The sequence below is a fragment of the Dendrobates tinctorius genome, unplaced genomic scaffold (genome assembly GCF_039654945.1).
Source record: "Dendrobates tinctorius isolate UK_male_01 unplaced genomic scaffold, ASM3965494v1 ptg000159l, whole genome shotgun sequence".
Classification (NCBI taxonomy): domain Eukaryota; kingdom Metazoa; phylum Chordata; class Amphibia; order Anura; family Dendrobatidae; genus Dendrobates; species Dendrobates tinctorius.
The window spans coordinates 6,892,859-6,917,584 of record NW_027361826.1 but is presented as its reverse complement, the minus strand read 5'-3'; the positions used below and the strand labels follow the sequence as shown (position 1 = coordinate 6,917,584).

The following is a 24,726-nucleotide window of genomic DNA, read 5'->3' as shown; positions in this document are numbered from 1 at the left end:
AGTCTGCGTGAAATATATTGGTACGTAAGCGACGCTGCAGGTTAAACATCATATGTGTATTCACCTGCCCATGATTGATAAATAGTTATAATACTAGGCCTGGGTATTGGCCATATGATGTGTATTTTACCCATCAGTTGATTCAACACACACTTAGTAAGAGTATGTTGTTAATTACGGTACAAGCTATATCTATAATCCCCCTGGCTTAGTATCAAAATAAGTGAAATGAGGATCGTAAAAACAGCCCATCCTCAAAACACTTTTTATGACACCTTGCAAAGTTTAAGGCGCATTGTGTGTACGGTGCAGTGTGTGTAGGTGGCGCAAAAAATATTAATCAAACGTTATTATGGTAAACCAGAAATTTAAATTTATTTTTAACCAAAGAATTATAACAAACTATTTTTTTCTGCGTTTGGTGGCAGATGGTTGCAAGTTGGGGGTGTGCAGTGAAGATGAACAGCTTATAGTGGATGAAGGTGTTCTAGGGCAACAAAACTTGCGGGGGAAGGGAGGCCAGTGATGGGAATGGAGCTAGACACACTAGGAGGAGAGGACAGAGGTTCAGTGACAGTGGTCCTAACTGTTTTTTTTCTCCTTAAACCTGCCTGGACCTCCTTGGGCCCAATGCCCGCCTTGATTGTTGACCCCGCCTGGAACTTTGGGCAAATAAGGAATGTGGGTCCCCCGTCTGCTGCTGTGGCTGCTGCTGATGCTCTGTGGTGGCGGTGGCAGTGCTCATCCTTGCAGGAGGACTTGTGGCGGCAGTGATGGTCCAGGTTTGCGGAGTGGTGGTGGCAGGGCTAGTACATGTTATAGTGTTGGCGGCAGGGCAGTTCCATGTTTAAGAAGTGGTCACGGTGGCTGTGCTCCAAGCATGCATGGGGGTGGCGGTGGTGCTCCAGACAGGAGCAGCGCTTGCCATGGTGGTGTCGGTTAAGTGACCAGCAGCACTCAGACTTGTGGTGGTGTAACGGTGGGTGTCCTGGCTTTGAATAGAGGTGTCTGTGCAGTGGTATGCAACACAAGTCGATAGTGAGGTGAAGCGAGTCAATGGTGGCACAGTTGGAAATGACACCACTGACTGCTGCCCATACCGATTCTGCTGCATAGCCTGCAAGAAAGCATTGTTGCAGGCCTGCAGCATACTCAGCTGATGCTCAGGACTAAGGTGTTCCGCCATGCCCTTTTCAATTTTACTGAAAAAATGGTGCGCTGGTCTGTTGAGGTCGGCCTCCAGACGGTCAAGGTGCTGTGCGACAGAGTGGAAGCGGTGTTCCATGTGGTTAAAACCACGTTCCATGAGTGAAAAACCGCTTTCCACTCTGTCTGATAGCGACTTGAGGCTGGCATTAAAGGCCTCGCTCAAATGCATAAACTCGGGCAAGACATTCCTGTCCAAGGCCCTCTGCCGCTGGCGGGTAGTGCCCGCATAACCAGTGGCAGAGACCTGGGACAGGGAAACACCTGATTGACCAGCTTCCTGGTCAGCAGCTGTCCGTGTTGCAGACATGCAAGGTGCTTCCTGGCTGTCGGATGGCTGAGACGGGTCCGAGGTCGTCCGATGAAGGACCGCTCCAGGGGCAGGTTACAGGGTGCTGCTCCAGGTGCTGTGGAAGAAAGGAAAAACATTCCTATCATGCATTTACAAGAAGCATCAGCTGTGGAGTAGAAAAACACAGATTAATAAAAATAAAAAGCAAAAAATTATAATACTTACACTCTGGTGGCAAGGACCGGTCTTAGGAACTGCAAAGCTTGATCGTACTGGTATTTTGTTCTGGTCCTTTCCTCTGAACCACTGCGACCCTGCCCCTCAGCACGAACATCAGCGTTGAAGCGGTCCTTGATCGAGCGCCAACGTGCTCGGACTTTGTTCACTGTTGGAAAAACAACATTTAAGAATTATGTATGATGCACGATATATGCTACCATTAAACCCAACAGTGCCATCACGAACAAGAGTCAATGCGGCACAATACAGCAATACAATACCCAAAGTAGTCACTGTTGAGCCAGATGACACTGTTGGGTTTCCTGCTAGAATATATCTAGCAGGAAACCCAACAGTGCCATCACGGACAAGAGTCAATGCGGTACAATACAGCAATACAATACCCAAAGCAGTCACTGTTGAGCCAGATGACACTGTTGGGTTTCCTGCTAGAATATATCTAGCAGGAAACCCAACAGTGCCATCAAGGACAATAGTCACTGCGGCATAACAGAGCAGGGAAATACTTACTAAACGCCTTTTTGGAGGTTGCAGGGGCGCTGTCCCAGCCATCCATCAATGCTGCGGCCACCTCATTCCATAGCCGCCGGGTCACCACATTGTCTTTGTACAGCTGGTCACGGCTGTCCCACAACGGGGCACGCTCCTGGACCAAGCGGATAAGGTGCTCATTATCCAGGTAGACGTCTTCATCCCGTTGTGGAACCTAGAGAAAAAACATTCATTAGAATATTTGAATTTTGTGTGAATAAAAAGTTAAAAAAAGATCCAGAAAAGAGGAAAGATAGAAGATAAAAAATAAAGGACACAACAAATCATTTGATACTTACATTCCATATCACCACCGGGACTTGGCTTGGCTGCTCATGCTGTTCGCCCTCGCTAGTCGCGTCCGCTGAAGATGACAATGTCTGAAAAAAAAACCCAAAAATGTTAGATATTTTGAGAAGCAGCAGATATACTTACCAAACGCACGAAAATAATCACCTCGTTCTGCTTGCGTCAGTTCCTGCTGGGATGGTGAATATTCCGAAGACATACTGCATGAAAAAATAATACAAAGAATTAGTACATATACAATTTAAAAGGACAGGCATACATTAGATGTAATAATACTCACATTCTTGCCACTGCAGCTGGAATTGAAAATCGTGTCTTCTTTTGCAGTCTGCTCTCCAGGCTGTCTCTATAGTTGTGGTACAGTTCTGGCAGACACCTACTTTTATACAGACATGAAGTTTTTGTAGTTGGGGTTTTTTATATCTTGTCTAACCAATGGACACCTAAAAAACGCATGCGCAAAAAACGCATATGTGCGCATGCCAATGCGCATGCATGCGCACCCATAGACTCTAATGTTAATTTTTTGCGCAAAACGTGCGCATGCGTTCTTTTAAAGCGGTTGGGCGGACCAAAAAATGCAACATGTAGCGTCTGGAAATTATGGACGCACACTGGAAAAAAACGCAGTGCACAAAAAACGCATACAAACGCATACCAATGCGCATCCATGTTAAATATAGGAAAAAATCGCATGCGCACGTATGCGCAAAAACGCAGCGCAAAAAAACGCAAGTGTGAAACCAGCCTTATGATTATATGACTAATGTTTTTCAGGATTTTCAATATTTAGTTTGTTCTACTTTTTAAAGAAATCGTACATAAAATAATGAAAAATTGTGATTTCATGGAATCATATGATGCACAAACCATTGGTGAAAATGACCTCATAAAACATTGTTCTATCCATCCAAGTATGCCAACTATGTGCTTGGCTTTTGTCTTACTGGGTTCTTGGCATAGCCTAGAAAAGTGATTCTCAACTCCAGTCTTCAAGGGCCCCCAACAGGTCATGTGTTCAGGATTTCTTTAGTATTGCACAGGTGATGAAATTATTAGCAAGACATCAGAAATGACCACAATTTCTCTTTATAGTATTAAGCACAAATCATGACCTGTTGGGGGGCCTTGAAGACTGGAGTTGAGAAATACTGGTCTAGTGCACTGGGACAAAATGTGTCCATTACAGTCAATGGCCCCATCAGCGCAAATGTCTGAATGCCAATTTCCAGGCCCCGACAGAGCCACTAACCATAGGGTAAAACACAAAGTGTACCTTACTTTAGGTAAAATGAGATTCTGTTTTTTTACAATTTTCCTTTGAAGTATATTCGTCTAAGCAGGTTGTGACAATTTTTTTTGCACAATTTTATTGTGGCTTCAATTCTGAACTATTTGTGGCAAAAAGACCACCCTAAACCTGCTCTTATAAACGCTTTATAAAATGTTTTCAAAACTGATTGCAATTTGAAATGTATCCCATAAAGAGTTTCTTTCAACCATTTTTTTTTCATCTTTTATGTTTTTTTCCCACATTTATAGACTCAGATGCCCTTTGGTTTAGTTTATCAAATGCAGAAGAGCTCAATGGATTTTCATCCACCTTAGGTTTTAGATCCAGAAAGTGTTCTGTAATTAAACCATCTAGAAAGGTTTGTTGAACAAAAAAAAGTTACATATAAAGTCAAGTTTTTACTGCATAAACCACTACTAATTTACAATAACTGTCATGTATATATTCTCTTAGTGTTAGGGTACATTCAGACATCCGTTTTTCACGTATGAATCGATTACTATGTTTTTCATGGACAGAACTCATTCCTATGATAAAAGCCTAAAAAAACTCAAAAGTGTGTATAAACTCCCATTACATCCGATACGAATTTTAAAGATCAAAGCACCTAAACGAATAATCTCACAGTAACAGTATATTGCGGAAAATTATCCACAAGTAGTCTGACTCAGAGATTAATTAAAAAAAAAAAATCAGGGATGAACAAATATAAGGTGAAATCAAATACAATAGGTTTATTAAATATACATATAAAAATTGGTATAATAAAGTCGGCTAAAAAGCACTGAGAATAACAATACAAAGATGTGTTGAAACCTATGCTGGTTCTCAACGCATAGAGAATAATTCCAAAACAGTTGTCAGGTTGGCCACTAAGTGGGCAAGCATCCTGTGTGACTATTTAGAAACCAACATATATAGTAACTAATGGTCAAACAATAGCAGTCCAAATAAGAGCCAATATAATTGAACCAAAAATGTGTCCCAAAGAATACAATCCAAACTCTAAGTGAAATGCAGGGCAGATCCCATATGATGGAGACTGAGCAGCAATATAAAGCCACTCAGACACAATGCAGCACTAAGAAAGGAGTATAACAGTACAAATAAATAGCCACAGTGTGTACCATAATAATCACCATTGCTACCATTCACAACCTGCAACCTATTGTCATTTCATTCCTATAGAACTTGTATATGACATAGGTTTATCAAAGTATCTGTTAGGCGTCTGGTTTCTGAGTCTGCTCTGCAGGAATCCAGAGCCTCACATTCTGCGGTCTCCTGCTGTCTATCTACTGCAGAGAAGATTACTTTGCAGCAGACCGCTCCAGAGACTAAGTTCCTCTGTGCTCCTACTGGGCATGCTCACGAGGCGCTCTCCCATTGGAGATCGGGAGTCATGTGCCCAGGTCCTGCTCCAGATCTCATTGGTCCATCTCAGAGATCTGGAAGGTCCCACACGGCTATAAAAAGCGCGCATGACCGTTTGGCCATGCGCTAGTATAGACTTTTCAAGCTACATGTGTGAATGATGACGGATGTATGACTGGTGACTGACTCAATTGAAACCCCTTCCCTCTGATATTACGCATGTGGATAGGGAATTAGTGCAGCAGTCAGCGCCAGTCAGTGGCAAGCCTTAGGCCACTGTGCACACCGCACCTCTACTCTAGCATCCGACATTGCGCCTGCCTCCTAGCTTTGTCGACTAGCGGCCGTGCCCTACGCCACGCTGCAGTTGCAGCCCTCCTTGGCGTCCGCAGTAGCGATGCCGCACACACGGTAGGTCTAGACGGACGCAGCTCCTCTGCCTTGTGTCCTGCTCCTGTGACCAAATACTGTGTGTGCATTTCCCTGTGGCCTGTGACACTAACAGGCTCAGCGTTTTCGTATGTTTATGTTGTGGCGCCTCTGTGTGTGAACATAGCTCGCTTTGCGCACTTCGGGTGAAGTCTAACCCGTGTGCATTATACCGCCATATTGCTCGTCTGTCATTACCTAGCAGCGGTGTAACACCTACTGCACGGTGGACCCCGAGCGGCGTACGCACTTTATTATTTTTTATTTAGTGCGTTCCGCCGTTCCAAACAGTATCAGGATGATCATAATATAAAGTGCTGGTCATGTATACTATAAAAAGCTAAAGGCGCAGTAGTGCAGAGCAACATAGATAAATCCTTGAGGCCATTATTTACAATGGGACTGTAACAGGAATTAACACAGTAATGTGCTAGCTGCACCTCGACGCACGTTTCACCGTCTGGCTTCATCAAGAGGCGCGGATAATTTAAAACTGGGCAGATGAAAATAGATCCAACAAAAAGCAGCAGCTGTGAGAACGATCCTCCATGATAGCGCAGTTGCAGCTAATCAAGCTGAAGACACGTCAGCAGAGAGGGTCACTGCCACAGTCATATGTTCAGATGATATCATTACCTCGTCCATTCATTATGCCGATGGGTTCCACAGTCAATAATAGTACGTATCTCCAAAGTGTCAGCAATACGTAACTGAGTGTAACCACAGTGAGTCAGTGCCTTCACTGGCGTGATGCTGCGCCCGTTGACAACATCAGCGGGTGGCATCACATGTGATGGGAGGAAGGATCAGATGATCATTCCCCCCATCACCACGGCAATCAGACGTGGTGGAGCCGACCTCCCCGGCAGCGCATGGCAGGAGTGCGTCTATGCTGTCTATAGAAAGGGGTGAATACATAGAATCATAGAATCGTAGAGTTGGAAGGGACCTCCTGGGCCATCTGGTCCAACCCCCTGCTCAAAGCAGGATTCGCTAAATCATCCCAGTCAGATGTCTGTCCAGCCTCTGTTTGAAGACTTCCATTGAAGGAGAACTCACCACTTCTCGTGGCAGCCTGTTCCACTCATTGATCACTCTAACTGTCAAAAAGTTTTTTCTAATATCTAATCTGTGTCTCCTCCCATTCAGTTTCATCCCATTGCTTCTAGTCTTTCCTTGTGCAAATGAGAATAAAGTTGATCCTTCTACAATGTGACAGCCCTTTAGATATTTGTAGACAGCTATTAAGTCTCCTCTCAGTCTTCTCTTTTGCAAACTAAACATTCCCAAATCCTGCAACCTTTCCTCATAAGACAGGGTTTGCAGACCGGTCACCATTCTGGTCGCTCTTTTCTGAACTTGCTCCAGTTTGTTGATGTCTTTTTTAAAATGTGGTGCCCAAAACTGGACACAATATTCCAGATGAGGTCTGACCAAAGAGGAGTAGAGGGAAATAATGACTTCACGTGATCTAGACTGTATGCTTCTGTTAATACATCCTAGAATTGCATTTGCCTTTTTTGCTGCTGCATCACACTGTTGACTCATATTCAGTCTGTGATCTATTAGTATACCCAAGTCTTTATCACATGTGCTGTCACTTAGCCCTATTCCTCCCATTCTATATATGCTTTTTCCATTTTTATTGCCCAGATGTAGTACTTTGCATTTCTCCCTGTTAAAAACCATTCTGTTAGTTGCTGCCCACTTCTCCAGTTTATTTAAATCTTTTTGAATCCTCTCTCTCTCTTCTCTAGTATTAGCTATCCCTCCTAGCTTTGTGTCATCAGCAAATTTAATCAGTTTACCCTCAATTCCTTCATCTAAATCGTTGATAAAGATGTTGAACAATACAGGGCCCAGGACAGAGCCCTGTGGTACCCCACTTGAGACATTCTTCCAACTGGATGTGCAGCCATTTACGACCACTCTTTGGGTCCGATCACTAAGCCAGTTATGAATCCACCTAACAGTTGCCTTGTCCATTCCATACTTAATCATTTTTTCAATAAGGATTGTATGAGAGACTTTGTCAAATGCTTTGCTGAAGTCAAGATATACTATATCTACAGCATTTCCTTGATCTACCCAATCAGTGATACCGTCATAGAAGGAAATTAAGTTAGTCTGACATGACTTATTAGTTACAAACCCATGCTGACTCTGTTTAATCACTTCATTCTTATCCAGGTATTGACATACATGTTGTTTAATAATTTGTTCAAAGATCTTTCCTGGTATAGAAGTCAGACTCACCGGCCTATAGTTACCTGGGTCCACCTTCTTCCCCTTTTTGAAGATAGGAACAACATTTGCTCTTCTCCAGTCTTCTGGCACTTCTCCTGTTCTCCAAGAATTTTCAAAGATTATAGAGAGGGGTTCAAAAATTTCTTCTGCAGTCTTCTACAGTCAATCATTCCGCCTGTTAAGGGCTTATTAAACATCATAATGGGAATGGAGCGCAAAGGAAAGCAGGAATCCATGCAAGGGGTCAAACCTCATTATTAATTTTTCCTTTAAATATATAGGGGCAATTAAACTAGAAAATAGCTAACAGACATACCACAGGATATATCCATATCAGTCAGATCGAAGTAACCGTTATTGATATATATAGTACATAAATTCACAGTTTAGCATATGATAGATCTAAATAGGTCTAAGTAGAGATCCTCGCATCTTAAATGTGATTTTATCACATGTATCTATATAAACAATAAAATCCTAAAGATCATAATTACGGTAAAATATGGTAGCATCAACAGAGTTTAACTATAGCTGATCAACAATTCCATATTGATATCTGTTATTTCGTGCTCAAGAGAGGACCCCAATACGTTCAGTTGTGAAGATGACTCAATAGACCCGGGGCTAGTAATGATAGTGCTAGTAATCATGTACCAATTTTTATATGTATATTTAATAAACCTTTTGTATTTGATTTCACCTGATATTTGTTCCTCCCTGCTTTTTTTTTTTTTATTAATCTTTAGGTCAGACCACTTGTGGATGATTTTCCACAACATACCGTTACTCGTTCCTATGATAGTCTATAGGGCTCTTCACAAATCTGATTTTTTTTTGTCAGATCGAGTGGTCCATGCAAAATCGTGAAAACATGCCCGATTTTCATCCGAGTGTTGGATCAAAATTGCCAGTGTAGGTTGTGACAAAGTAGTGGAGGGGAGACATGTGTCACTACGCTTAATGGCGTCAGTGAAGTGAAACCCAGAATATTTTCCTCCAGCACACTATGTGTTGTGAGGATTAAGCTAAGTTGCATAAATGCGCTGTCTTTTATGTGGACATCCATTGAGTGGGTGGGAGGATGTTCACCTTATCTCCCCCTTGCAGAGCCCGCACAACTGTGTGCTGACAAGACCTGTGTGATGTAAGCAGAAAAAGGGAAAAGACCACTGTGAAATATGCACACCACTTGTAATATGTAAAAAGGAAAAACTTTGACAAAATGGAGTTAAAACATACGGTAATTAAAAACACGCATGTATCCCTTCCCCTTCTACAAGAAAAGGAGCCATGACAATAGACATTAGGTCTAAAATAGACCAGCCGGTGATATATCCAATGTAACAGCAATTTTACAATAATTTACATAGGTTACAATAAACCATCAAGCATGGTAGCAATTCTGAATACAATTATACTGGCTAAGGTAGTCAAGGCGCAAATATAAGATGCAAAATATATACTTATCTCTTATGTGTAAACAGACCCCTATGAATCAGGCAGCACACTCAAATGTAACAGAACTCTGTATTCAGGAGAGTAGATGCTGAATAAATAGCCAGAATCTCATTAAAATATAGTGCTACAGAGTCCCCTAACTGGAAAATCCATCAGCCCTGCGGAGCTAACAGGCAGGTGGCCACCATATATTTTTCATCTTATGTTTGCGCCTTGACTACCTTAGGCTAGTTTCACACTAGCAAATCTCATAGTCCTTTTTCAGAAAGGCAAAGTCACTTCAATACTGAGCTCAACATATTCCACAAGAAGGTATATCATGTGGAAAAAAAGTGAAACTAAGAGAAAATATTGATTGTTAAAAAATGATTCTTTATTAAATATTATTAAAAGGAGAACTTAAAAAGACAGGGCAAATGGCCTCCAAAAAAAGGGGGATAGGCTGCGGCAAAACAATATACAATGATGTAAAAAATAATAATAATAATAATACACACACATGAATAACCCTGTAGATTTGAATATAAAAATGATTCTTGCATGCAAAAGTAATAGTAATAATTCCTGCCAGAGTCAGTGCACCATAGTAGATGACAATAAACACATTGCTTGTTACTACTAGGTTTTGCAAAAAAGGCAATATTGCACGTTGCCCGTGTGGCTATGGAAAAATGTAGATGTAAATTAGATGTAAATATAAAGAGGTATTGACATGCAAAATAATCACTGCAGGGTTCAACATGCCTCAGTAGACAAAAGCCATTGTTTGTTACTGCTGAGTATCTGCAAAGGAAACAGTATTGCACATTGCCCATGTGACTATTAGCGTCCTGAGTGTGCTAAAGGGTTAATGAGTAAAGTGTGCCTGGCAGAGGGCTAATGGATACATAAAGCAAGTGGGAACATGATGGGGGAACCTGGTTATGGTAAAACTTTTGGCTGTGCCACACAGGGATAGATTAGGTTAATGTGTTGAGGCGATAGGTCAGTCTGAATAATTGTGTTTTCAGGGCACTCTTAAAATTGTGGGGATTGGGACTAATCGTATTGACCTGGGAAATGCATTCCAAAGAATTGGTGCAGCACGTGTAAAGTCTTGGAGACGGGAGTGGTAGGTTCTGATTATTGAGGATGCTAACCTCAGGTCATCAGCAGAATGGAGGGTATACTCAAACAAGGGAGGAGATGTATGGTGGTGCTGAGCCATGGAGGGCTTTGTAGGTGAGGGTAATAAGTTTATACTGAATTCTGGAGTGGATGGGTAGCCAGTGTAATGACTGGCACAAGGTAGAGGCATCGGTGTAACGATTGGTGAGGAATATGATCCTGGCTGCAGCATTCAAGACAGATTGGAGAGGGGAGAGTTTGGTAAGAGGGAGACCGATTAGAAGAGAGTTACAATAGTCGAGATGAGAATGAATAAGAGAAACAATAAGCGTTTTTGCAGAGTCAAAAGTAAGAAAAGGTCGAATTCTAGAGATGTTTTTGAGGTGCAGATGACAAGAGCGAGCCAGTGATCGAATGTGGGGGGCAAAGGAAAGCTCGGAGTCAAGTATGACCCCAAGACAATGGGCATGTTGCTGGGGAGTAATAGTGGAACCACACACAGAAATGGCAATGTCGGGTATAGGTACATTAGTAGAGGGAGGAAACACAAGGAGTTCAGTCTTTGACAGGTTCAGTTTCAGATATAGTGAGGACATGATGTTAGACACAGCGTTTAGACAATCGCCGGTGTTTTCTAGAAAGGCTGGCGTGATGTCAGGAGAAGAAGCGTATAATTGGGTGTCATCAGCATAGAGATGGTACTGGAAACCAAACCTACTGATTGTTTGACCAATAGGGGCAGTGTACAAGGAGAAGAGGAGGGGGCCTAGAACCGATCCTTGAGGAACCCCAACAATAAGGGGAAGGTGAGAGGAGGAGGAACCGGCAAAAGATACAGTTAAAGAGCGGTCAGAGAGATAGGAGGAGAGCCAGGCGAGAACGGTGTCCTTGAGGCCAATGGAACGGAGCATAGTGAGGAGGAGCTGATGATCCACAGTGTTGAATGCTGCAGAAAGATACAAGAGAATTAGCATGGAGTAATGACCATTTGATTTAGCTGTTAGTAGATCATTAGAGACTTTAGTGAGGGCAGTTTCAGTAGAGTGTAAAGAGCGGAAACCGGATTGGAGAGGGTCGAGAAGAGAGTTATCAAAGAGATAGCAGATGAGACGGGAGTGGACCAGGCGTTCCAGGAGTTTAGAGATGAAGGGAAGATTAGAGACAGGTCTATAGTTAGCGGCACAGTTTTGGTCGAGGGATGATTTTTTAAGTAGTGGATGTATGATGGCATGCTTAAATGAGGAGGGAAAGATACCAGAAGAGAGAGAGGTTAAATATTTTAGTTAGGTGAGGGGTGACAGCAGGGGAAAGGGACTGGAGGAGATGTGACGGAAATGGGTCACTGGTGCAAGTGGTTGGTTGAGAAGATGCAAGGAGCCTGCTTACTTCTTCTGTGACTGGTTCAAAATCAGAGAGTGAGCTAGATGCAGTGGGGGATGAGGACAGTGCATGGTATGAGGTGATTGGGAGATAATTTCCTGTCGAATCTGGTCAATTTTTTCTTTGAAGTAATTGGCCAGATCGTCAGCTCGGAGCTCCGTGGTTGAGGCCTGTACTCTTGGGTTGAGTAGAGAATGAAAAGTGTCAAAGAGACATTTCGGGTTATTGGACAGTGAGGTAATGAGAGTGTTGAAATAGGTTTGTTTGGAGAGATGAAGGGCAGTGTTGTATGTTCTAAGCATAAACTTATAATGGATGAAATCTTCGTGTAGATAGGATTTTCTCCACAGACGTTCGGCGCACCTGGAGTACCGCTGCAGGAAATGTGTTTGCTTTGTGTGCCAGGGTTGTCACCGTCTGTGTTGTGGTGTTCTATATATAGGGGGTGCAAATTCATCCAGGGCACTTTGAAGTGTTTTATTATAATGCTTCAATGCAGAATCAGAACATGAGAGGGACGAGATAGGGGCCAATGAAGACTGCAAGTTCTTCATAAGTTTCTGGGTGTTAATGGCCTGTATGTTTCTATAAATATGGACAGTGGGGGTGACCTGAGCAGCCTGGCAGTTCTTGATAGAGAATGAAAGAAGATTGTGGTCAGAGAGCGGGAGAGGGGAGTTTGCAAAATCATCCACTGCATAAAGCCGAGAGAAGACCAAGTCGAGGGTGTTTCCGTCTTCATGCGTTGGAGAATTAGTAAGCTGCGAAAGGCCAAATGAGGAGGTTAGAGATAAAAGGTGAGTAGCAGATGGGGAGAGGGGAAGAGCAATGGGGATGTTGAAATCTCCCATGATGAGGGTAGGGATGTCACAGGAGAGAAAATGTGGAAGCCAAGTGGCAAAATGATCCAGGAACTGATGGGAGGGGCCGGGAGGACGATACACCACCGCCACTCGCATGGAGAAGGGGGTGTAGAGTCTGACGGCATGGACCTCAAAAGAAGGGAAGACTAGTGAGGGTATTTGAAGAATAACCTGAAAGGTACATTTTGGTGATAGGAGCAGACCAACGCCTCCACCTGCTCTATTGTCTGATCTTGGGGTATGAGAGAAGTGTAGTCCCCCATATGAAAGAGCAGCAGCAGCGGTAGTGTCTGACTGCTGGATCCAGGTTTCAGTAAGAGCCAGGAGGTTAAGAGAATTAGAAAGGAAAAAGTCATGAGTGAAGGAGAGTTTGTTACACACTGAGCGAGAATTCCAAAGTGCACAATTAAGAGAGACAGATGGCATGCAGGGAATATTAATAAGATTAGAGGGATTTCTGAGTGTAGCAGTTGGGGGATTTGACTTTCTATAACATGGGGGACCAGGGTTGGGAGCAATGTCTCCTGCGACTAGGAGAAGGAGGATAGAAAGAGTGAGCAGATGGTTAAGTGATTTGTGAGAGCATCTCTCATGTTGAATGGTGGGACTGACTGGATCTGTGAAATTTAACAATGTGAAAAGAGCATGAGTGCTATACATAGGAGAGGAAAGGAGTGAGGGGCCGATATGGATGGAGCGTAGAGAGTTAATGCCAGGGCGGTGGATGTGTGTGAATGCAGCGGCCAGGATATAAATTACACAAATGCATATGGTATATATTTGTTGTACTCCAAATGTACAGGGAGTAGATGTATATAAATGTCTTATCTGTCTCCTGCCCTGTCTAACTGCCATGTTATAACTGCCAGTACTTTGATACATGTACTTAGATTATATGTGCATAAATGCTCCCCCTAGCTATGTCTGAATATATAGGAGGTTAAGGCTAAGATTTTTTTTTTTTTTTTTGCTCTCTCTCTTCTCGTTAATCAATCAAACTAAATTGAGACAGCAGGACCCAATAAAATGTTGTGGTCAGATAAACAGATGTCCAGCACTACATGGATCATAAAGCACTTTGAAAAGTTTCTTGACCTCACAACATAAGGGGACAAGCAGAGTAAGGGTACCGTTACACCTAGCGATGCACCAGCGATCCCGACTAGCGATATGACGCCGTCAGGGTCGCTGGTGCATCGCTAGGTGGTCGCTAGTGAGCTGCCACTCAGGCAGATCTCACCAGCGACATTGCTGGGGACGGGGATCGCCACTTACCTGTCAGACGAGGCGATGAAGACGTCCTCCTGCCCGCCTCCACGCATCACTCGTCGTCACAGCAGGAAGCGCCGCAGGAAGTGACCGACGAGGAATGGTCCAGCAGTTTCTCGCGCGATCAGCGATAAGCAGCGGGGGAGCCGGTCGGAGGTAAGTATCACATGCAGCGATATCGCTAGCAATATCGCTGCTACGTCACAAAATCGGTGACTTTACAGCGATATTGCTAGCGATATCGCAGTGTGTAACGGGGGCTTAAGTTGAAATAACTATATACCAGATGTAAGCTTGCATAGTTGAAAACTCATATATAGCATTCAAGATTAACTGCTTGCTGACATTGAATGGAGTGGAGAAACACAGGAGTTGATTCAGAGCAGAGATTGAAAGAGCTGGTTACATTGAATGGAGTGGAGAAACACAGGAGTTGATTCAGAGCAGAGATTGAAAGAGCTGGTTACCTGTATGAAGAGACTAGAGATGCGTGTCACATTCATCCATGTTATAACATCATTGTATACTGTTTTGCCGCAGCCTATCCCCCTTTTTTTGGAGGCCTTTTGCCCTGTCTTTTTAAGTTCTCCTTTTAATAATATTTAATAAAGAATCATTTTTTAACAATCAATATTTTCTCTTATTTTCACTTTTTTTCCACATGATATACATTCTTGTGGAATATGTTGAGCTTAGTTTCACACTAGCATTGGAGGAGCTGCGTAGGGATGCAAGGTTCCTCTGTGAAGCTCCGCCCACAACCACTCCTCCTCTGTTCAGCTCCACCTATGTCGGCATACGGCCTGCATACCTATCTTTAGCATTGGGCACGCAGGCCATGCCGATGTATGTTTTGTTTTGACGGTGCGGCGACCGCAACAAAATCCAAAACGACGGCATGGCCTTTTTACATATTATAAGTGGTGTGCATATTTCACAGTGGTCTTTTCCCTTTTTCTGCTTACATATCCTGCTTCCACTGATTTTACACCCCGTTGTTTAGGTATGTATATTATATTATTAGTTGTGCGCCTGGTGCACTTTTGTTATAAGACCTGTGTGATGTCACAGTCATGTGATCAGTCACATGGGGGAGGAGTCACATGGTCTGGGGCTTAAATAGCTGGGCTCCAGAGGCAGTCTTTGTTCAGCAGGACTGGAGGGAGGACCTCCAGTGGTTTTTGTCCTGAGGAGAAAAGGCTGAACCTGTTTTGTTGCAGAGCAGGCTGCTTCCCGCAAACGTATGGACTCTGTTACAGCATTTTGTTTTCTTTGTTGTTTTCCTGTTTTGTCTGAAGGGCTGTGTTTACTTTTCCCTTCTTGTTGGTTTATGCTGCCATATAATAAACCAACCGAAGATTTAAATGGACAGTGTTCCTGTTTTCTCCCTCTGTGTACCACCGAGTGAGTTGAACTACCATAAGGTCTGTTGGTCCAAGAAAATAATTTGGACAGCGCTAGGATAACATCCGTTTGTGATCTGTTTTTCACAGACTAGTTCATAAGGGAAGCTGGAGAAACTTTTTTTTCTCATCAAAATTGATGAAATTTAGACCAAATTCTGATAAAACTTGGAGCACACAGAGTAAAAACGCTGATGAAACTCGGTATCTTTTCCTCGTCATGAAAAAGAAAATGGACGTCTGAATAAGTCCTTACTCTTTGTTTCTTTGCTACTCTTGAGAATATACTGTATGGAAAGGAGATTTGTGGCAGAAATATTTGCAATTGTTTTTTAATTTTGTGAATAATTAAAAAGTTTTCACTTGCTAAAGTTAAATTAAAAGAGCATAGGTGGTTATGTTTTGTTTTTTTTAGTGTGACACTGGGTTGTCAGAATTTTTTGTCTGAATGCCGGCAAAGTATTTGGAGAAAGATAAAAACAAAGGTTCCATCCCAGTTTTTATACAGTTTTGGCTTTCTTGGCCTTTTTTCATAGAATATGAATGATAACACCAAAACTTATACTCCACTCATGGTTAGTGGTTGGGTGAAGCCATTTATTGTCAAACTACTTTGTTTTCTCTTTTTAATTCATAATGACAACCCAAAACATCCAATACACGGTGTTAAGAGATGGGGTATAAGTGAACTTTTGATCAGGGTCATTTGGCTTTCTTCTGGCGACTCGACCATGCAGCCCATTTTTCTTCAAGTGCCTCCTTATTGTGCATCTTGAAACAGCCACACCGCTAGTTTTCAGAGATTCCAGTATTTCAGCTGATGTTATTTGTAAGTTTTTCTGCATCCCAAACAATTTTCCTGGCAGTTGTCCCAGGTAAGGATGTTACCTTTAGCAGCCATTCAAACCCATTTGTGTCAACTTCTGTGCATGTTATCAGGACAAAATCACCACGGTATGTAAAATTTAATCAGGGTCATTTGAATGTTTTGGGTTGTCATTATGATTTAAAAAGAGAAAACACAGTAGTTTGACAATAAATGGCTTCACCCAACCACTAACCATGAGTGGAGAAAAAGTTTTGGTGTTATCATTAGTGTTGAGCGATACCACCCGATACTGAAAAATATCAGATCGGAATGGATCAGCCAATCTAAAAAAAAGTATCGGGTATCGCCGATTCCGATCCCGGAAGTCTCATTCAAGTCAATGGAACAGAAATATCGGAATTAGAAAAACCCCGTTTTTTCCTGTAGGTTAATTCTACATGAAGAAAAACAACTAATAATAATGTAGAATGTATTGTGGGAGGTGTAGGAGACATTAAAGGCATAGAGTTTTAGCCCAATCAAAAGGAATAGCAGTAATTTTTTTTTTTTTTTTAAGACGTTCGTAGTTACAAAGATATTGACTATGTTAAAGTCTTTAATATTTTGTCAGATATGTATGTTTCACTACTTCCATGCTCTTCACCTTCTTTTTTACTTCTCCCACACTTTCTCCTTCATCATCCTCAGCAGCAGCATCTTTTTCATCAACTTCTTCTTCTTCACCTTATTCATCTGCTTCTTCACCTTCTTCCTATTTTTTTTTTTTTTACATTCTTCATATTCTTTTTATTCAACTATTATTCGTCTTTATATTCTTCTACTTCATCTTCTTCCTATTCTTCTTCTTCATCATATTCTTATTTGTGTCAGACATTCCTGTAGTTGTAATCTATAACAGTTTGAAGAGTACACCTTCCGTTCAGCCTGTCACAAAAGATTTACAACAGGATTTGTCCGCGTTCAGTTGGGCCTGCAGCAGCAGGCCTTTTCCAGGGGCACCACGAGGAGGAACGGACTCGCCCCCATACACTGCTTAGTCTTCTTCTGCTTATAAATTAGATAATATCATTTGCTCAGATTTTTAGTCTTATGCTTAATGTTCTTCTGCTTTTGGTTTTTATGCTTCTTGTTCTTCTGTCTCTTGTTGTTCTGCATCTTGGTTTGGTGGTTGTCTTCATGTTCTTTGTCCTCTTGGTCATCTTCTTCAGGGTCATCTTTTAGGTATTCTTCTGTGTGGTCTTCAGGGTCGTCGTCTTCAGGGTCATTGTCAGGGAGATCCAGAGTGAGAATCAAAAACCATTTCCACAAGCTTGAACTTGGAAAAGTAGCAGAAGGTACAAGAAGGCTGAGGAACTGCCGAGAACCAGCTGACGGTGCTGGAACCCGGATGAGTAGCATAAGGAACAATAGCAAATGGAACTAGCGAGGACCAGCTGACGGTGCTGGAATCCGGAGGGGCAGCAGAAGGAACAAGAGCCAATGGCACAACTGTGGACCAGCTGACGGTGCTGGAACACTGTTTCTAAGCAGGAGGTACCTGTGCTACAAAGCACTACCAAGGACCAGCAGACGTTGCTGGAATTCGGATACCAAGAAGGAGGCACCTAGGCCAAAGGCTCTGCCGAGAACCAGCTAACGGTGCTGGAACCCGGATGGGTAGCAGAAGGTACCCAGGAAAAAAACAAAGTTGCAAGGCCGTGAGCCGGCCGCAGTTACCGAAACCCACTGTCCTACAGGGGGTGCTTGTCCTATTGGCACTACGGAACCAGCCTTTATTACCAGAACCCGCAGCCCACATAGGAAGCACCAAAACTGCAGGCACCATAGACTCAGCTAACCCGACCGCAACACGACAGGACAACGTATTGGTGGCAAAGTGACGTTGACACTACCCGGAAACAGCAGGCGTGCTGGAACCAGACTGGGCAGGAGGGAGTGCCCGTGCCAAAGACACTTCCGAGAACCAGCTGACGGTGCTGGAACCCGGATGGGTAGCAGAAGGTACCCAGGAAAAAAACAAAGTTGCAAGGCCGTGAGCCGGCCGCAGTTACCGAAACCCACAGTCCTACAGGGGGTGCTTGTCCTATTGGCACTACGGAACCAGCCTTTATTACCAGAACCCGCAGCCCACATAGGAAGCACCGAAACTGCAGGCACCATAGACTCGGCTAACCCGACCGCAACACGACAGGACAACGTATTGGTGGCAAAGTGACGTTGACACTACCCGGAAACAGCAGGCGTGCTGGAACCAGGCTGGGCAGGAGGGAGTGCCGGTGCCAAAGACACTTCTGAGCAGCAGCTGGCGATGTTACCCAGGATCAATCACGGAGCAGGCTGAGGCCTACTTGGAGCAAGTTTTACATCGGTTGTAAACTACAACTGATTGTAACCCTGCTCCACTTAGGCCTCAGGCTCTACTGTCTCTAGTATTTCCCCTGGCCTCCAACCCCGCAAGTTGCTCTGAAGTGGCGTCTGCCCAATCCACACTTGTTCCTGGGTTACAGGGGCTCAGTCACGTCAGTGGATCCCCTGATGTGTGTCCGGCAAGGTTTCCTGCTCATTCCTCATTCACACTACTAGTAATGGGAATGTGGATAGAGCAGGAGACATTGCCGGACACACATCAGGGGATCCACTGACGTGACAGAGCCCCTGTAACCCAGGAACAAGTGTGGATTTTGCAGACGCCACTTCAGAGCAGCAACTGGCGGGGTTGGAGGCCAGGGAAAATACTAGAGACAGTAGAGCCAGAGGCCTAAGTGGACCATGGTTAAAAATCAGTAGTAGTGTGACTGTGTAGGCAGCAGGAGACTTTGCCATCCACACAGCATGGGAGCAGCTAGCATTACTGAACCCCACTAACACAGGAGCTAGTGTGTTTTTCTCTGTGAAGACGGCACTTCTGAACACGAACTAGCGTTGTTGGAGCCCAGGTTGAGGCATTAAGCAGGCTGAGGCCTGATGTTGTTGGCATGTGGATGGAGCTGGAGACTTTGCCGTCTACACAGCAGGGGAACAGCTGGCGTTACTGAACCCCACTAACACAGGAGCTAGTGTGTTTTTCTCTGTGAAGACGGCACTTCTGAACACCAACTAGCGTTGTTGGAGCCCAGGTTGAGGCATGGAGCAGGCTGAGGCCTGATGTTGGCATGTGGAGGCAGCAGGAGACTTTGCCGTCTACACAGCAGGGGAACAGCTGGCATTACTCAACCCCACTAACACAGGAGCTAATGTGTTTTTCTCTGTGAAGACGGCACTTCTGAACACCAACTAGCGTTGTTGGAGCCCAGGTTGAGGCATGGAGCAGGCTGAGGCCTGATGTTGTTGGCATGTGGAGGCAGCAGGAGACTTTGCCGTCTACACAGCAGGGGAACAGCTGGCATTACTGAACCCCACTAACACAGGAGCTAGTGTGTTTTTCTCTGTGAAGATGGCACTTCTGAACACCAACTAGCGTTGTTGGAGCCCAGGTTGAGGCATGGAGCAGGCTGAGGCCTGATGTTGGCATGTGGATGGAGCTGGAGACTTTGCCGTCTACACAGCAGGGGAACAGCTGGCGTTACTGAACCCCACTAACACAGGAGCTAGTGTGTTGTTCTCTGTGAAGACGGCACTTCTGAACACCAACTAGTGTTGTTGGAGCCCAGGTTGAGGCATGGAGCAGGCTGAGGCCTGATGTTGTTGGCATGTGGATGGAGCTGGAGACTTTGCCGTCTACACAGCAGGGGAACAGCTGGCGTTACTGAACCCCACTAACACAGGAGCTAGTGTGTTTTTCTCTGTGAAGACGGCACTTCTGAACACCAACTAGCGTTGTTGGAGCCCAGGTTGAGGCATGGAGCAGGCTGAGGCCTGATGTTGGCATGTGGAGGCAGCAGGAGACTTTGCCGTCTACACAGCAGGGGAACAGCTGGCATTACCGAACCCCACTAACACAGGAGCTAGTGTGTTTTTCTCTGTGAAGATGGCACTTCTGAACACCAACTAGCGTTGTTGGAGCCCAGGTTGAGGCATGGAGCAGGCTGAGGCCTGATGTTGGCATGTGGAGGCAGCAGGAGACTTTGCCGTCTACACAGCAGGGGAACAGCTGGCATTACTGAACCCCACTAACACAGAAACTAGTGTGTTTTTCTCTGTGAAGACGGCACTTCTGAACACCAACTGGCGTTGTTGGAGCCCAGGATGAGGCATGCAGCAGGCGGAGGCCAACTTGCAGCTGGTTTTATAGTGGTTGTAGACTACTACTGATTGTAACCGTGCTCCACTTAGGCCTCTGGCTCCACTGTCTCTAGTATTTCCCCTGGCCTCCAACCCCGCTAGGTACAGCTCTGATCTGGTGTCAGCACAATCCACACTTGTTCCTGGGTTACAGGGGCTCTGTCATGTCAGTGGATCCCCTGATGTGTGTCCGGCAAGGTCTCCTGCTCTGTCCACATTCCCACTACTAGTAATGGAGGAACTTGAGTAGGAGGAGGAGTCAATGTGTACAGACTGGATTCCTGCAATCCGTGGAGTTGGCAGAACACGTACAGCGCCACTCTCCAGATCTGTACCAGGCTCCACAACATTGACCCAATGGGCAGTGAGGGAAAGGTATCATCCCTGTCCATGGTTACTGGTCCATGCATCGGTGGTCAGGTGGACCTTGCTACTGACGGCGTTTAGTAGCGCATGTTTTATTTTTCCCTCCACATGTTTCTGCAGGGCAGGGACGGCTCGCCTGCTGAAATAAAAGCGGCTGGGCACGGTGCATTGTGGGACTGCCAGTGCCATGAAGTCCTGGAAGGTGTCAGTCTCCACCAGCCTGAATGACAGCATTTCAAGTGCCAGTAGTTTGGCAATGCCAGCATTCAGAGCCTGTGCTCGGGGATGGTTTGCCGAGTATGGCCGCCTTTTATCCCATGCCTGTGCTACCGATGGCTGTCGAGTGGCCTGGGAGTGTGAGGATGACTGGGAACGTGTTGCTGTGGGTGGAATGTCACAGGGTCTCCGGACAACAGTGCCAGAGGTTCTTCCTTGTGAGGAAGCCGAACCAGCTGTGTGTGAGCTGGAGGAAGAGGCCCCAACACGAGCTGAAGAGGTGGTAGGTGGTGCTGTACGTTGGCCTACGTCTTCAGTGTGTCTGTGTAACTCCACCTCATGCTTGGTCTGCACATGTTTCCACATATTAGTGGTATTGAGGTTGCTGACATTTTTCCCTCTTTTGACTCTCTGATGACACAGCTTGCATTTGACAAAGCAAATCATCTGCAACTGTGTCAAAAAAGGACCACGCACTGCAAGTCTTGGGAACGCCCGTTTTGCCTTTTGAAAGAGGAATGCTCCTAACGGGTGCCGAAGTGGAGGCTACAGGCAACCAAGTCTGCCCCCTCCCTCTCCCTCCTGTTTTGGCCGTTCGGGGAATCTCTTCCTCAGAGCTGCTCCCACCACCTTCCTGTTCCTCACGCCATGATGGGTCAAGGACCTCACCATCTACACTCCCCTCTTCAAACACCAGCTTCTACTGGGTTGTCTTGCCAGCACCGTACGCACCAGAAAGTGGCACCTGTGTCTCGTCATCATCTGATGCGTACTGAGGTGTGCTGACCATAGGCACTGGCCCAACCGCCTCTTCAGATTCAGAGGGACAAAGAAGTTGCGCATCACTGCATACTCCCTCTTCTTCACATTCTGGAATGCCGCTTGGCTGGACCCCTCTTTCCAAGCCAACAGATTCAGAGAACAGAAGTAGAGACTGTGATGGCTCCTGTCCAGGGCTCTCTGACTGCCTGGGCACTTTGGCAGGTGGTGAAGAGACAGATGGTTGCTCTTCGGTGCTCTGGCCCTGAGGGGATGTGGAAGTCATTTAAGTCAATGCGTTAGCTGCCATCCATCCGACAACGGCTTCAATTTGTTCCTCCTGCAGCAGTGGGGTACGGCGCGGTCCTACAAAGCTGCGCATAAAGGACTGTTGTCTGCTAAAACTGGGGGCTGCTGACTCACTGGTGCCCGCAGCAGGCACAGAATCCCCACGTCCTCTCCCTGCAGAATCCTCACGTCCTCTCCCTGCTGAAACTCCACGCTCACGTGCCTTACTCCCTGCCTTCTTCATCTTGCTAGACTGATAAAGATAGGCAGAAAAATACAAAGGGGGGCTTAGTGTGCTTATTCCTGAACAGCTGGTTACAGGTAGAAGAAACACTAATTTTATGAAGTGTGTGTGGACTATACTTTAATAGGAGCTAATGTGGCCTACACAACTTTTAAATGTAGTGTTTGGTGAACTTTATTGTTTTTTTTTGTGAAAAAAAACTAAAAGGATGTGACCAAAGATTTGACAGTGATATTATCACCAACTTTTTGGAGCTATTACAATGCAGGCAGGTAACCTACAATGCAAAAGATGAGGCTCCCAAAAAATTGGGTAATACTAATCTGGCTGCAGCTGAAGGGCACAAGCCAGAAAAAAGGCTCCTCTATCTACTCCTATATAGTGTTTGCAACCAACCAATGTAGATGGATATGGATGGATGCACACTAAAAGGAGAAGAAAAAATGAGCTGCAATTAAAGAAAAATATGTGTGAGGCAGTGACGCACGCTGAGCGGCCTACAACAAGACGTAGCTGCAGGACACACTACTCAGCGTGAGCTGCACTCACACACAGTCCGAGACCTCTCAGACAGCCGTGAACAGTGCAGCTAAGCGGGCACTAGCACTGAAAGGCTGCAGAAAGGCTCCGCTGTCTACTACTAGTGTTTGCAACCAACGTATATGGATACGGATGGAAGCACACTAGATATAATTTTTTAAAAATAAGCAGCTCAAAAAGAAAAATATGTATGAGGCTGCAGTGAGGAACGCTGGGCGGCCTACAACCAGGTGTGGCCGCAGGACCCACTCCACAGCATGAGCTGCACTCACACAGCCCTTGCTGACAGCCGTGAACACTGCTGCTAGGGAAAAGAAAGCTACAGTGGTGGTTTATGTAGCCTGGGTAAAGCACAATATTGTTTTCAGAATCGCTATTTCTAACTGTCCCTCACAGTCTTCAACAGCAGCCTGTCCCTAACTGAATTCACAGCAGAGTGACCAGAAATGGCGGCGGCTTTTATAGTGCATCATGACATCATTTCAGCAGCCAATCACAGCCATACCAATAGTTAACATGCCTACATGCCTTACAGGATGTGCCCACACTTCTGAGGATTCCCATTGGCTGAAGCAAAGCGAGCGGGCTCATAGCATTATGGGAACTTCCGATTCCGGTATCCGATATGAAAAAAGTATCGGAAGTCAGTATCGGAATTCCGATTCAGCTAATATCGGCCGATACCCGATACTTGCGGTATTGGAATGCTCAACACTAGTTATCATTCATATTCTCTGAAAAAAGGCCAAGAAAGCAGAAATTCTGCCGGGGTATGTAAACTTTTAAGTACAACTATATATAATTTAACCCCCCCACAAAAAAAGTGTTTATATTTTGATTAAGAAAATAAAACAGAACAAGTTATAGGTGCACTTTTAACATTATTCCATCCAAAAACAATTACAAATATAATGGACAGGAACAGGAGTAAGTGACGCATTTCAAACACGGTTCTTTATGAAGCTTGATAAAGAACAAGTGTTCGAAACGCGTCGCTTGCTCCTGTTCCTGTCCATTATATTTTTAAATTGTTTTTGGATGGAATAAAGATTACTCTGAAAATTTTACCAGAAGCTGGAACATTTCCTCTTTTTCCTGCAATCGCTACACACGAGTGGTCGGCTCGTGGTTCCGTGCACACTGGACTCCTATAAATTTCAACGGTGAGCTGGCATTATCCTGTTTTCATACTTTAACATAACATATCATGGCATATTTTCAATGTGCACATTTAGGGGCAAATTCATAAATAAATGGCGTAGTGCACGCTCAGGCGTCTCCAGTCATGCTGGAGTAGAAGGCAAGAAATTCATTAAAAGGTGCACTCCACATAATGAATTTGGCACCTCTTCTGAGTGGGGGACTAGTTATCAGAAATGCTACACCAGTCAAGGACTGAAGTAGCATTTCTAGCATACAAACCTCTGGCACATTTGATGAATTTGACTGGCATATGTGGCCACGCTCCATCCCTTATCCTCCCCAGCTATCTCCAGAGGGAACTGATTCAAACTGTTGTGAAAATGCCAACAAATTTACACAAGTGACATAAAAGCTTTCATAGAATGGTAGAGTTGGACGGGACCTCCTGGGTCATCTGGTCCAACCCCCTGCTCCAAGCAGGATTCACTAAATCATCCCAGACAGATGTCTGCCCGCCTCTGTTTGAAGACTTCTATTGAAGGAGAAATCACCACCTCTCGTGGCAGCCTGTTCCACTCATTGATCACTCTGTCAAAAAGTTTTTTCTAATATCTAATCTGTCTCCTCCCATTCAGTTTCATCCCATTACTTCTAGTCTTTCCTTGTGCAAATGAGAATAAAGATGATCCTTCTACAATGTGACAGCCCTTGAGATATT

The 24,726-nt window shown here is 44.6% G+C and overlaps 1 protein-coding gene across 1 annotated transcript in view; it reads left to right on the top strand.

Moving 5' to 3' along the window:
• FAM227A (family with sequence similarity 227 member A) overlaps positions 1-24,726 on the top strand; it is a 100,230-nt gene that overhangs the window by 66,202 nt on the left and 9,302 nt on the right. The window contains exon 11 of the mRNA XM_073549461.1: positions 4,121-4,230. Within this exon, the coding sequence (XP_073405562.1) occupies positions 4,121-4,230 (110 nt within the window). The remainder of the gene's footprint in view (positions 1-4,120; positions 4,231-24,726) is intronic.